The following is a 14,795-nucleotide window of genomic DNA, read 5'->3' on the forward strand; positions in this document are numbered from 1 at the left end:
CTGCAGGGACAACCTAAACTGCAAATATTTTTCTTCCTGTTGCTGCTGGGGCTGCAACCCCTCGCTGATAACGGCGTGCAGTTTAATTGCGGGTCGCCACCAAGCGCGACCTCCAGCTGGCTGGGTGCCCGCCAGACGTGAGCTGCGAGCGGGGACGGGCGGGGGTTGTCAATCAAGCGCGCGTCACGGGCCGAGGCTCAATCAGAGCGGAGCGCGCGGCGGGTTAGACACTCGGCACCAGGAACCCGAGTGCATTTGCACTCTGCCTCACTCACGCACAACTGCCTGAGCTGGGCTTGGTTAAGCACTTTAACAATAAGGACTGGAGCTCTGAAGTAAAGAGGTAGAGGGGGAACTCGTGAAAACTCTGTTATCACAGAAAACATTCTGAGTTCAATCGGCGTGGCAGCAGCAAGGACAATTGAATTTTTAAGTTGCAACGCGAAGTCTCTTGGAGCTCAAGGCATCCTTCAGAAGTTTGTTGTAAATCCTGCCGTTCTCGGGAGTTGTCATGCGGAGGGTGCGGCGTGACGGCGCGGGGCTGCTGGCGGTCTGCTTGCTGTGGTCTGGCTGCTGGGGAGTCGTGAGCGAACGGACACGCGACTGCCAGCCGTGCAGCCGGCAGCAGTGTGAGGAGCCGCGAACTTGTCCGGGCACGAAGGTGCTGGATGCCTGCGGCTGCTGCCTGGTGTGTGCCCGGCAGAAGGGGGACACGTGTGGCGAGCTGGACGCCAAGCTGGGCAAATGTGACACGGGTCTGTGGTGTGTGAATGAAAGCCTGTCCAGCATTGAGGAAGGGGAGGACGGTGACAGCAGCTCCGGAATAGACCGAGGACCGCTGATAGGAGTCTGCAAAGGTGAGCATTTCCTATCGCACTTTTAAAAATGTAATCTGCTTATTTTAAATGGGCACGATCATGCAGTGTCATTTTGAACATGATTGTTTTAAAGTACTACGGTAAAGCAGATTTAAATTACCTGGCTGTCAAGTTTACTCACCTGAGAGAGAACGTTGTTGGGCGGATAACGCCACCAAACGGCACAACCTATCAAAAGCAAAGCAAATCTTAAAAACCAAACACAAGAAATTGTGCAGATACTGGAAATCAAAGTAACACAGAAAATGCTGGAGGAAGTCACCAAACCAGGCAGCATCTACGGAAAAGAGTATACTTGACGTTTTGGGCGGAGACCCTGGGTCTTGGCCGAAACATCGACTGTTCACTCTTTTGCATAGATGCTGTCTGGCCTGCTGAAATCTTAAAAACCATCCCGATGTCTCTCAGAATTCAGCAGGTTGCGTGTGTTGCCTTGGATTTTCAGCATCTGCGGATTTTCTCGTGTTTGGGATGTCTCCAGGCTTAGCTTCAAAAGTGTATTTAATACATAAGGTGAAAGTAGTAAATTTTTTTAAAGAGTCAATCACGAATGGATGATGCTGAGAACTACACTTTTAACGTATTAGTGAAAGGTGTGGCAGAATTGAAGCATGTTAAATCAACAGAAAGAAAAACTTGTACACCACACCTGTTTAGTCGCAATGTGGTCTGTTCACGGTGTCCTCGTTAACGTTAGCCAAGATAAATACCCCGGGTTTCCGCTGCTTCTCGAATTTGTGTTTGCAGAGTCACTTTCAACGTAATTTTTGTTTGTAGCTATAAGTTGCCTTCAACATTATACCCGCTAAGATTTCTGATCAGGGTTGCTGACAGCTGCTTCTTTCGTATGCCTCTTGGTGAAGTTCTGGGGATCATTCGCTGCCTCCTTTTGAGACAACCGTTGCAATTGTCGCATTTTAATTAAAATAACTACAGAACAGTAAGGTAGAAATTTGGTCTCGAAAGCCTGCTCCTAGAAGGGTGCAAAGAAAACTGCACGATAACCCTTAAAGATCCCCAATATTCCTGTTGTATGGCAGCTAGTTAAACTGTTTTCACACCATGTGTGAATTGAACCAAGGCAGCAATCGGGGGGGGGGGGGGGGGAACACCACGTATTTTAGTGAGAGAGCTCTCACTGATGTAGCATTCTGCTTGTAAGCCTAATTCCTGTTCTATACACACTACAAAAATGTAAGGAGTAAATTTTCAGTTGTTAAATTTGCAATGTTAACTTCTGAAGCAAAAACTTTGGAGACAAAAGTGAAGTGAAAATATTGCATTTTTCATGAGATAAGAATGCTCAATTTCTAAAGCTGGCCAGTTTTGCAAAGGTGCTTATAGAGATGGAGCTAGGGCTGTGATGCAATCTGTGTATTGGTAACTGTATAATAATGATTTTTTAAAAAAATGTTGGCACTAGATCAAAATTTCTTTTGTCATAGATTTTATGGAGAATGATTTGACAGTATATTCCTTTTCTCTTTGAAATCAAGATGATGATATCTCACCACTTCATTTGAGTTGCAGTTGTTCTTGGGAACATAAATCCAAACTGCTTGCTTCAAGAACAGGTGGAGTTTATTGTTCTATCTGGGAACAATTCATGATGGGATTCTGAATATTTGGACTATAATTTGCTGTAAAAGCAAAATAAACTTCATAATTTGTTTGACCAGATCTTTTGTGCCAGATCATTTAGAAGTGGAATAGTAGAGAAGTGTGAGAAAATGTGATTGGAAAGATAAAAAGGGAAAATGACAAAGTTTTAAAGTTCACATATAATTTTTAATGTCTGAGGTACATAATAATTTATCACATAGCTAAAAGATGGTTGTAGTTTAAATAACAGGACTTAATATTTTTAATCTGTGGTGTGCTTACACAAAATAGAAAATTAATTACTTGATGCAGTTTAGTGATGAAATGAGAAAATGCCATCCTTTTTGTACCATGATGGCTCTCTTTCAACCTAGACATTTAGATAACATCTTTGTCATCTTGTCATCTTGCTGTACACTGTCACTATCACATGGCAGCAAATTCTTCATGTTACAGTATGTTGGTTTAAGATAAATATTTCAGTATTGAGGAGGTTCTGAATGGAATGGAAGTAACCCTCACGCCAAAGTACCCTAAACTTGTGGATCATGAGGGAGTGCTCTTGTTTCCCTCAACCCTACAACAGAAGTGACATTGGGGGAAAAATTATTTCCTTTCTGAGCCTCTCTTCAACACAGGATTAACCAGGCAGAAATAATTGGAAATTCTCAGCAGACCAGGCAGCAACTGTAGATGGAGAAACAGGATTGATATTTCAGGCCTGTAACCAATCGGGGGGGGGGGGGGGGGGGGGGAGCTCCACAAATGTTGCCTAACTTGGTCAGTAGTACCAGAGTTTTAATTTATTTTGGATTTTTAGGAACTGTGGTGTTTTGTATCCCAGATTCAGCACCATTTTCTTTTGCTTCCCTCCCCCATTCACAACCTTTTCCATCTATTTAAATGTTTATAGATCTCTTCCAGAGAGATCAATTGTGATTCAGCAATCCTTCACCACTCTCTCACAGCCAGCACCACCAATACTTGTGTTATTCAGTCTGCTGATCTTCATTCTTACATTTGCTTTGTGCTCTCCATCCCTCACTTTCTCTGCAAATTAAAACAAGACACTGAGCATTTTGTAGTTCTAATGAAAGGCCCTGAAGTTGTTTAGAGTTAATACGATATATTTGAAATAAAAAATTGCTGGCAATACTCAGCAGGTCAGAGAGCATCTGTGAAGAGAAAATTAGGATTAGCACTTCAGGGCTAATTCATGAGGGATCCTGTTTCTCCATCTACAGTTGCTGCCTGGTCTGCTGAGAATTTCCAATTATTTCTGCCTGGTTAATCCTGTGTTGAAGAGAGGCTCAGACAGGAAAGAATTTTTCCCTCAATGTCACTTCTGTTGTAGGGTTGAGGGAAACAAGCGCACTCCCTCATGAATTAGCCCTGAAGTGCTAATCCTAATTTTCTCTCCACAGATGCTCTCTGACCTGCTGAGTATTGCCAGCAATTTTTTAATTTCAAATATATCGTATTAACTGTAAAGTGATTCTGGATGTCTTGAGGTCATGAAAAAACTCTATAGGAATACATGGCCTTGTAGTTGCAGTTAGATTTACAGTGATAAAATTAACAAATGTATTGCACTGGTCAACAAAGTTACCTTCTCTAATTGGGTTGTAAATCACAATTGAAATGCAAGCAGAGATCAAGCTATGCATTCTTTGATGCATATGCCAGTAGAAGTTTTGCAGAAGCATGTTCATATAACATAACAATTCCCCCTGAAGCTAGACATTCTTCAGTTCACCCCCATCATCCCTTGATGGATTTTACTCACCTTTTTACAGTAAGTCAATCTTTCCAGCTGTCAGGTTCAAATGGTTTCTGTGTTCAGAGGTATTTTTTATTATTGCATGCTCTTCTGAAGGATTGATTCCCAGTGTTCGTGATTTGACCCACCTGGCGATGACCTTTCTTATTGCAACCTTAATTTATTTGTTTCTGAGTTTAAATGTTTTTGAGCTTAAGCTGCAGAGAATAACAGAAAATGGATGAAAGAAAAAGCCAATATCCCTGTCTAGACTAGACTTTGAGATGACAATAGAGAGTAGGGAGTATCCTCTAATAGTAATTGTGGGATATGTACTTCTCTGAAGGTACATAATAGATTGAATGACTAAACTGGATTACTTAAACAGAGTGGAATGTATAGCACAGCCTGCATCTTTTTCAGAAAATATCCATTTAACCCCACTTACCATTTCCCCATGGCCATGTAATTTTCTTTTTTTAGTACAATTAAAAAGGAAAAGCTAAAGATTTGATGTGATTAACACAGCATCACAAAAGATTTTTTTTTAAATTCTGGTAGCTCCAATAAGTCTCGAGGTTGGGGGATGTCCAGAATAAATGTGAAATGTTACGTGATGGCAGATGGAGTAGAAGATCTGTTTGAGTTCATTAAGACTGACTACAGTTTTAATGGTTTTTGTTAAAACAATTAACTGAAATCCAAACGCCCACTTCCTTGTCTCTGGTCTTCTGCTTATATTATGAAATTCTCAATTCATACATAAAACATAAGAAGTACTCATCCTTCTGGCACCTCATTTGTGATGGTTTCTGATTATTTGAGTTTTCTCTGCCATTCAGTATGATTATTAGGTAATGCTATATCATTTTGCTATACAATTATGTCTCTCAAGAATCCCTAATATACATATTGCCTGAGAATTTGCATTCTTCTCTTGGAAGGCACACTAACACTGCCAGTAGAGCAGCTGCCCTGGACTCTGTTTGTCTGGAGAATGCATATTGTCTGTATGTGATGTACTTCAGTTTCCTTTAACTGCTCAAAACTATGTAGATTGGTAGGTTAATTAACTCTTATAGACTTCCCCTAGTGTGACCATTAGAATACTTTGGGGGGAGAGGGCTGGTGGGAGTTGCTGGTGAAGAATGGGGCTGGTGTTGATGAGAACATAAGGAGAAAATTTTTTTTTAAAAGGAATAATGTAGGATTAGTGTAAATGGATCACCCATGGTCTATACAAATGTGCAGCATGAAGGGCCTGTTTCTGTACTGTATCATGCTTGACTGTAGTGAAAAATTATTTTTATCTCATTCTTAATGACTCCTCCCTTATCCAGATACAATGATCTTGCAATGCAAGGTCTCCTGTTGGAGAAAACTATCTCTTAATATCTGTTATTCATGCTCAGAGAATTGTATTTATCAATGTAATTACCAATCATTCCTCCAAATTCAACTGAGTATTAGTCCATTTACATTATTTGTTTTCCAAAGGACAATTCCCATATCCTGCATGTCATTTGTTGTATCTGTGTGGTATTATCCCCAAGGCCAGCTTCTGCCCTTTCGTAAACCAAAACTCTACAGTGTAGTCTAATTCAAGGAAATCTGCAGATGCTGGAAATTCAAACAACACACACAAAATGCTGGTGGAACACAGCAGGCCAGGCAGCATCTATAGGGAGAAGCGCTGTCAACGTTTCGGGCTGAGACCCTTCGTCAGGACTAACTGAAAGGGAAGATAGTAAGAGATTTGAAAGTAGTGGGGAGAGGGGGAAATGCAAAATGATAGGAGAAGACCGGAGGGGGTGGGATGAAGCTAAGAGCTGGAAAGGTGATTGGCGAAAGTGATACAGAGCTGGAGAAGGGAAAGGATCTCCTGGAGACGGGAGGCCTCAGGAGAAAGAAAGGGGGGGAGCACCAGAGGGAGATGGAGAACAGGCAAACAACTAAATATGTCAGGAATGGGGTAAGAAGGGGAGGAGGGGCATTAACGGAAGTTAGAGAAGTCAAATGTTCATGCCATCAAGTTGGAGGCTACCCAGCCGGTATATAAGGTGTTGTTCCTCCAACCTGAGTTTGGATTCATTTTGACAATAGAGGAGGCCATGGATAGACATATCAGAATGGGAATGGGACGTGGAATTAAAATGTGTGGCGACTGGGAGATCCTGCTTTTTCTGGCGGACCGAGCGTAGGTGTTCAGCGAAACGGTCTCCCAGTCTGCGTCGGGTCTCACCAATATATAAAAGAACACCTTTCTCCTGAGGCCTCCCGTCCCATGATCCTTTCCCTTCTCCAGCTCTGTATCACTTTCGCCAATCACCTTTCCAGCTCTTAGCTTCATCCCACCCCCTCCGGTCTTCTCCTATCATTTCGCATTTCCCCCTCTCCCCACTACTTTCAAATCTCTTACTATCTTTCCTTTCGGTTAGTCCTGACGAAGGGTCTTGGCCCGAAACGTCGACAGCGCTGCTCCCTATAGATGCTGCCTGGCCTGCTGTGTTCCACCAGCATTTTGTGAGTGTAGTCTAATTGCTATGTTACTAAGGCCCTGTATGAATGCAAATCAAATATTTATCCAACCACCTTGTACAGAAAGAAATCTCATGATTTATCATCCCAATAGCTAACTAACCACGTTAATTTTCTGCACTTTGTATACCAGAATACTAAGATTCCATTATATATCATTGCTTACCAATGTCTTTGCATTTAAATGGTATATTTTTGTTAACTTTCAAAAAAATCTGTAATTTCCAGACATTACACCTTCTATGAAACATGTTTCAATATGTTTATAAACACTAGAAAACTTTTCCTGTCTCCTTTGCAGTTTATTTTCTCATCAGTGTTAGGTCTACATTCTCTACATAATAACAAGCTCCCATAGTGCTACTGAATTCAAAGGCCTAATTTACGTACAAATGTTCAGTTTTACAAACAACAGAACTAGATTTTCTTTTCTCCCTCCACTTTTACTGATTGTTGTTATCAGTCTTCTGTTATTTTTATGCCATTCGTTACAATGCTGTGGAGGTGTGTTTACCAAATTGAGTGATTTTCGACAAAATCAATTTATGGACGTCTGCAAAAATGGAATCTGTTTTGTTATCCAGGGATGGCATGTAGATTTGACTAGTTGAGACTGGAGTACTGATCTAGAATATATGCATGAAAATATCAGATGGGAAATAAGTTCAACTATGGTAAGTCCACCTCCCATCAAGCAGCCAAGTGCCATTCACATACAACCAGTTGAAGAAGGAAAGGAATATATACCATGGAAACAGTATCCCAGGAGGGAGTCATGCTATTAAAGGCATCAGTAGTCAGGGGTGGAAAGAAAAGGAATGTGAGACCATTCACATCATTTTAAGATGTTTTGCCATTCTGCTTTGTCATAGGGCTGAGGAAAATTACAGAGTTGAATGGTGATCCCACAATTTATTGCAGTATCTTTTAATTTCCATTGCATGAAAGTGTGGTATTGGTGGTCAGAGAAGTATTGTCATAGCCCACAGGTAAGTGGCAAGATTGATGAGAAAACACATGCTTATCACGATGTATATTTACATAATGTGGTGTGTTGTTCCTTTCCACACCTTGTGGTGCATCAGGCAGCAACCTTGCCGTTTCTTTAGCATTTTCGACTGTTTTGCAAACTCAACACATTAACCTAGCATGGATCGAAAGCGTGCAAGGAGCCGGCTGGATTTGAACCTGAAACCTCTTGCCTTAAAGTCCAGTCTGGATGCCATTACACCACCAGCAGGGTATTTAATGTGGCACATGCATTTTATTTTGAACATGACCTGTACGGCAAAAGTAGAGTTGATGTTAAAGCCAAATAGATTTATATAAATGTAACACTTACCCAACAGGCTGGTATATGTCTAGGGGAAAAAGAGATCCAGCCACTCACCAACCCACCTCCCATACACGCAGGGGCTGTGAGAATCGCGTTTATGCCTCGTGCCCGCCAACAGTATCAAACCCACAACAAATACCGTTATGAAATACACTTTAAAGAGTTTACTAAAATTAAAAGAGTATTAGGCAATACAATATATATATATATATATACAAGAAAAAAACAAAAGGTGCCAACTTATCAAAGTTCAGTCAGTTTAGTGCACATCGGTGGAGCTCATCCAGCGAACCACTCGACTCCTCGGTGGTTGTCCTCCCGAAACTCCCACTTCGGACTCCCCGGTGGTCGTCCGAGCGCACGTCCTCCTTCCTCGGCGTCTCCCTCCAGACTCTCCTCACACCCCAAGCCCGCGCAACCCCTCCCCCAAGTTCCCAGCCTCACAAAACACAATAACATTCCCCATTGATTAACAAATGAATACAATTACCATATCAGCCATTCTAAAGCGAAACAACGGCAAGAGAAACTTTGAACAGACAAAGAAGCATTCCTACTCGTAACAAACCAAAGAAGCCCTTTTTAGTAACATACACAGGACATTGTACATAAATGGAGTAGTAAAGCAATTTTTACATGGTATAGAATACCTGGGAACAATAACAGCCTTCGGTTACTGCATGCATAACAAAAGTTTTTCACTACGGTGCAAGTGACAATGATAAACCATGAGTATTTACCAATTTATTCTTGCTAGCCTTCTACAAGTAGGATAGTGATACATTATGGCACTTTCTTAAGTTGGATTTCATTGTAATGTGACTTCGAGAATTTTTTTTCAGTAATTCAACTGCCAAAACATTTAACATACTTAAAAGTGTCAGCGAGCAATCACACAATCATCAGTAACATAAATATTTCTTTTCCAAAATCTGCATTTCTTGTCCTTGTTAAAGCTGGAATTGTACTGGTTTAATTTTCTGTCATCAATACCAAGGAGTTCATTGGATTCTGGTTAATTGGACCATAGTAAATTGGGACAGCCACTTATTTGGGAGAATTCTTCAAGATCAAAAACAAAATGAGAAAATTGCTGGGATTCCCTTCATTTATTTGAGACACAATGCCTTAAGATTAGGAGCAGAATTAGGCCATTTGGTCCACTGAGTCTGCTCTACTGTCTCATCATGGCTGATCCGATTTTCTTCTCAACCCCAACCTCTGGCCTTATCCCTATATCCTTTCATGCCCTGACCAATCAAGAATTTATCATCCTCTGCCTTAGATATATATAAAGACTTACCCTCCACAACTGCCTGTGGCAAAGAATTCCACAGATACACCACTCTCCAGCTAAAGAAATTCCTCCCCATCAATTCTGAAAGGAAGCCCCTCTATTCTGAGGCTGCGTTCTCTGGTCCTAGACTCTCCCACTATAGGAAACATCCTCTCCACATCCATTCTAACAAGACCTTTCACCAGTGGCCCAGAGCCATCAAGTGCTCTTCATATGACAAGCCATTCATTCATGGAATCACTTTCATGAACCTCCTTTGAACCCTCTCCAGTTTCAGTGCATCCTTTCTAAGATAAGGGGCCCAAAACTCCAAGTGAGGCCTCGCCAGTGCTTCATAAAGTCTCAACATTACATCCCTGCTTTTATATTCTACTCCTCTTGAAATGAATGCTAATGTCACATTTGCCTTCCTCACACAGACTCAACCTGTAAATTAACCTTTAGGGAATCCTGCACAAGGACTGCCAAGTCCCTCTGTACCACAGTTTTTGTATTTTCTCTCAACTTAAACAGCAGTCAACCTTTTAATTCTTCTAACCAAGTGCATGACCATACAGTCCCAACACTGTATTCCATCTGTCATTTTTTTGCCCATTCTCCTAATCTGTCTAAGTCCTTCTGTAGCATCTCTACTTCCTCAAAACTACCTGCCCCTCCACCTAACCTCATATCGTCTGCAAACTTTGCAACAAAGCCATCAATTTCATCATCCAAATCATTCACATAAAATGTAAAAAGCATTGGTCCCAACACAGACCCATGTGGAACACCACTTATTGATTACTGGCAGCCAACCAGAAAGACTCCCTTTATTCCCATTCTTTACCTCCTGCCAATTAGTTACTGCTTTATCTATGCTAGAATCTTTCCAGTAATACCATGGGCTCATAGCTTGTTAAGCAGCGTCATGTGTGGCACCTTGTCAAAGGTTTCTGACAATCCAAGTATGCATCATCAACCAATTCTACTTTGTCCATCCTGCTTGTTATTTCTTCAAAGAATTCCTACAGATTTGTCAGGCAAGATTTTCCATTGAGGTAATCGTGTTGACTACGGCTATTTAATCATGTGCCTCCAAGTACCCTGAGACCTCATCCTTAATAATTGACTCCAACATCTTTCCAACCACTGAGGTCAGATTAACTGGCCTATAGTTTCCTTTCTTCTACTTCTCTCCCTTCTTGGAGTGGAGTGACATTTGCAATTTTCCAGTCTTCTGGGACCATTTCCAGAATCTAGAAATACTTTGAAGATCATTACTAATGCCTCCACAATCTCTTCACCTCTTTTGGAACACTGGAATGTACATCATCTCATCTAGGTGACTTGTGTACTTCATACCTTTCAGTTTCCCAGGAACCTTCTCTCTAGCTAAGGTAACTTCACACACTTAATGACCCCCTGACACCTGGAACTTCCTCCATACTGCTAGTGTCTGCCGTAGTGAAGACTGATGCAAAGAACTTATTCAGTTTGTCTGCCATTTTGTTGTCCCCTATTACTACCTTTCCAGCATTGTTTTCCAGTGGTGCAATATCCATTCTCGCTGCTCGTTTACACTTCATGTATTTGAAGAAACTTTTGGTATCCTCTTTAATGTTATTGGCTAGCTTACTTTCTTATTCCATCTTTACCTTAATGACTTTTTTTATTTGCCTTATGTTAGTTTTTAAAAGCTTTCCAAACCTCGAACTTCCCACTAATTGTTGCTTTATTATATGCCCTCTCTTTGGCTTTTGTTGGCTTTGACTTGTTAGCCATGGCCATGTCATCTTTCCTCTAGAATACTTCTTCCTCTTTGAGATGTTTATATCCTGAGCCTTCTGAAATGCTTCCAGAAATTCCAGCCTTTGCTGCTTTGCTGTCAACCCTAGCAGTGTTCTTTTTCAATCAATTCCGGCCAGCTCCACTCTCGTGCCTCTATACTCCAGTGTAATTACTGACACATCTGACTTTAGCTATTTCTTCTCAGATTTCGGGGTGAATTCGATCATATTATAATCACTTGCCCCTAAGGTTCTTTTCCTTTAAGCTCTCTAATCAATTCTGTTTGAGATACTATGCTGTTTCACTGGGGCAAGAGACTTGTTGCTGAACAGTTTCTGATTAGCAACAATTGCACACACTTGTGTGGCCATTAGACATTACACCACGCTTTGAGCGAACGGCTTTTAAGTGCCGTCAGTCGCGCGCGGTTGTGTTCAAAAAAGCAGTGATTTTTGTCACTGATATAGTTGGTGAGAAATAAGATTCCAAACTGTTTTCAAACATTTAGGCTTGGCGGTGCCAGAAATGGTGGGGGATGAAAATGAAATGGTTTCATGAATTCAACAAGTTAGGAACTATGAAGAACTTGAAGGTTGTAATTGAAATTAAGATTTGGAGGATGCAATTGTCAATAGCATTGTGAATCAATCCATTATCTGCTGTAGGAGTCTACTTTGATCTTATTCATTGCCTACTCTGGATGAATTCCTCCATTGATAACTTTTTAGAACTAACAGTTTTATACTACTGTAGTAGTATTGATTGTGTTCTAATTTGTTCTGTATTTTATTTGAATACATAATTTGTTACTCAGTTTGTCCTTTTTTACGTACCTTTTTAACTATTTCTGTGAAACTTCAGCTAATCAGGGTAGCTGCCTTATTGAGCCAGTATGTATTGGTCATGATGTGTCCCAATAAACCAGAATCCACTGTACTTGAATTTATAACTGCACAGTTAAGTTTGTGACTTAGCATGTTGGACAGCAGAATATGGGTGTGGTAGCGTAATGGTTAGTGCAACACTATTAAAGCTTGGGACATTTCAGAGTTTAATTCCAGCATGGTCTGGAAGGAGTTGGTATGTTCTCTCTGTGTATTGTGTGCGCTTCCTCCAGGTTCAAAGAAGTACCAGTTAGTAGGTTAATAGATCATTGTAAGTTGTCCTGTGATTAGGCTCGTGGCATGGTAGCATAGTGGTTAGCATAACGCTTTACAGTACCAGCGACCCGGGTTCATTTCCTGGCACTGCCTTTAAGGAGTTTGACCACACGGGTTTCCTCTGGGTGCTGCAGTTACCTCCCCCAGTGCAAAGACCTACTGATGGGTAGGTTGATTCGTCATTGTATATTGTTTAAATTGGGGGATTGTTGGGCTTGTCAAGTCGGAAGGGCCAGCTCTGCACTGTAACTCAATAAATAAAAATAAACAAATCACTGGCTTGCTGGGCTGGCAGTCTAAATAATAAAAAAAAATTATTGTGAATTAGAGCTTGTGAAAATTTGTGTTGTTCGTAATCCGAGTTGCATCATGCCATGATCTCACACCATGCCTGTGTTCACCAATCCACAGTGGTTCCTGGTTGATTAACACTGGAGTTACATTTTCCTTTCAAAATTTATCCTTGCTTTTATCAGTTTTGATGGCCTTGCTCTTCATCATCTCTGAATCTTCTTTCACTTTTCCAACTTTGGTAGATGTGGCTTCATCTGTTTCTCCGCCTACCTTTGCCCATTTATTAGATCCTACTTGGAACCTATACATTTGGTTATCATCTTCTGCATTTTGTGCTGCTGGTTGTGTCATAGTGCAGGGTCAGCGAAGAGCCAGAGGTTGGATGTTGGTGCATCTGTCCTCTTGTTCTGCTGCTTGGCATTGAGTCCAGAAATGAAATCCAAATATCCTGACCTAACAAGGCAATTGTAGACCCATCCACCCTCTCAAATGGTGCATGTTGAATGATTTGATGAATTTAAATGGGATCATTGACTTTGGTTGAAAAGGTAAGTTGTTTATTCCCATCTATAGATGCTGCCTGATTTGCTGAGCTCCTCCAGCACATTATGTGTATTGCTTTAGATTTCCAGCATCTGGAGTACCTCGTATGACTACGGTAAGTTGTTCGTTTATTTTACCAAAAATACTGAATTAAATAAATTCATTCCTTTTAAAATTGTTTCTTCATCAAAGGCACTTGAAAGCTGTTCATGAGCAAAGTTATGCAAGGAGCAAGACCTCAGCCCCTGTGGCTTGCGGTACGTTTCATGTATTGGAATGGAGAGAAGGAACAAGGAAAGCAGAGTTCTAGGAGAGAGGGTGGTTGCAGGGGTGAGGTCTGTTGTAACAGGTGTAGTTGTTTGAATAGTGTGGGGATCAGCCATGCTCAGACATACTACACTGGACTACAAAGATTTTGCTTCCTGGATACTTTTGTGTGTATCTTATAGATTTTGGGCTACTGAACCATGAAAATCGCCATGAAATTTCCCTACCTGGCACTTTTTTATTGAAATTGTCTATATTTGTTATTTCAACTTATAATTCAAGTCAATTAAAATGTTGCCCACAATGTAAGCTGAAAAGTGTTTTATCTTGTCCAGGCATGTTTAGGCAGGGCGGATGCTGCATGCCAGGACAGGTTTTAGAAAGGCTATAAAAGCCACACACACTTGTACACTGGTTTCTGATCACATTGACGTACATGCTCTACACTTAGCATATTATGTGTACTCATTATAATTAAGTAAGTCTATTTTCAGGAATATTTATTGCAATAGCTGTGATACTTTTATATTGCAACACGTACAACATGCTGGAGGAACTCAGCAGGTCGGGCAGCATCCGTGGAAACGAACAGTCAATGTTTCAGGCCAAGACCCTTCATCTGGACTGAAGAGGGAGGAGCAGGGGCCCTATAAAGAAGGTAGGGGGAGGGTGGGAAGGAGAAGGCTGGTAGGGGCCAGGTGAAAAACCAGTAAGAGGAAAGATCAAGGGGTGGGAGAAAGGATGGGCAGGAAAGGTGAAGAAGGAATGTAAGGGGAAAGCATTTAAGGGTAGTAGAAGAAGGCAGAATCATGAGGGAGGTGATAGGCAGCTGGAGGAGGAGGCAGAGTGAAACTGGGATGGGGGAAGGGAGGGGGAGAGAATTACCGGAAGTTAGAGAATTCAATATTCATGCCAAGGGGCTGGAGACTACCCAGACGTGTATGAGGTGTTGCTTCTCCTGTTGGTTCACCCTTCTGAATGATGTTCTCACGTCAGCCTCAGAGACTAAAATCGCAAGGTCATCAGGGCGGCTTTGGGAGTTTGTGAAGGTCCCTCCATATTTTGACGGACAAGACAAGCATAAAAGACTTTGAGCTCATGTTGGAGCGAGTTGTTGTTGTTGTCACCTATGTTGTTTGATTTGACTTTGTAAGAGGCAATAGCATTCAAGCCCTGCCACAGCTATCGAGCATCCTGCAGTGATTCAAGTTTGGTCTAGAACTGCCACTTCACACGTGATATGGCTTTTTGGAGATTGTATCTGGACCTCTTGTGTCACAGCTGATTGCCAGATCTAAATGCCACTGATCTGGCCTTCAGCTGATTGCAGCTCAAATGTATTAACAGGGAAGGG

The 14,795-nt window shown here is 41.4% G+C and overlaps 1 protein-coding gene across 1 annotated transcript in view; it reads left to right on the plus strand.

The window, feature by feature from the left end:
• Positions 1–228: 228 nt before the first annotated feature.
• LOC140725143 (cysteine-rich motor neuron 1 protein-like) overlaps positions 229–14,795 on the plus strand; it is a 221,512-nt gene continuing 206,945 nt past the window's right edge. Inside the window, exon 1 of the mRNA XM_073040211.1 lies at positions 229–857. Coding sequence (XP_072896312.1) covers positions 512–857 — 346 coding nt within the window. The 5' untranslated portion in view covers positions 229–511. The remainder of the gene's footprint in view (positions 858–14,795) is intronic.

This window comes from Hemitrygon akajei, chromosome 3 (assembly GCF_048418815.1).
Source record: "Hemitrygon akajei chromosome 3, sHemAka1.3, whole genome shotgun sequence".
In the NCBI taxonomy this organism is placed as follows: Eukaryota; Metazoa; Chordata; class Chondrichthyes; order Myliobatiformes; family Dasyatidae; genus Hemitrygon; species Hemitrygon akajei.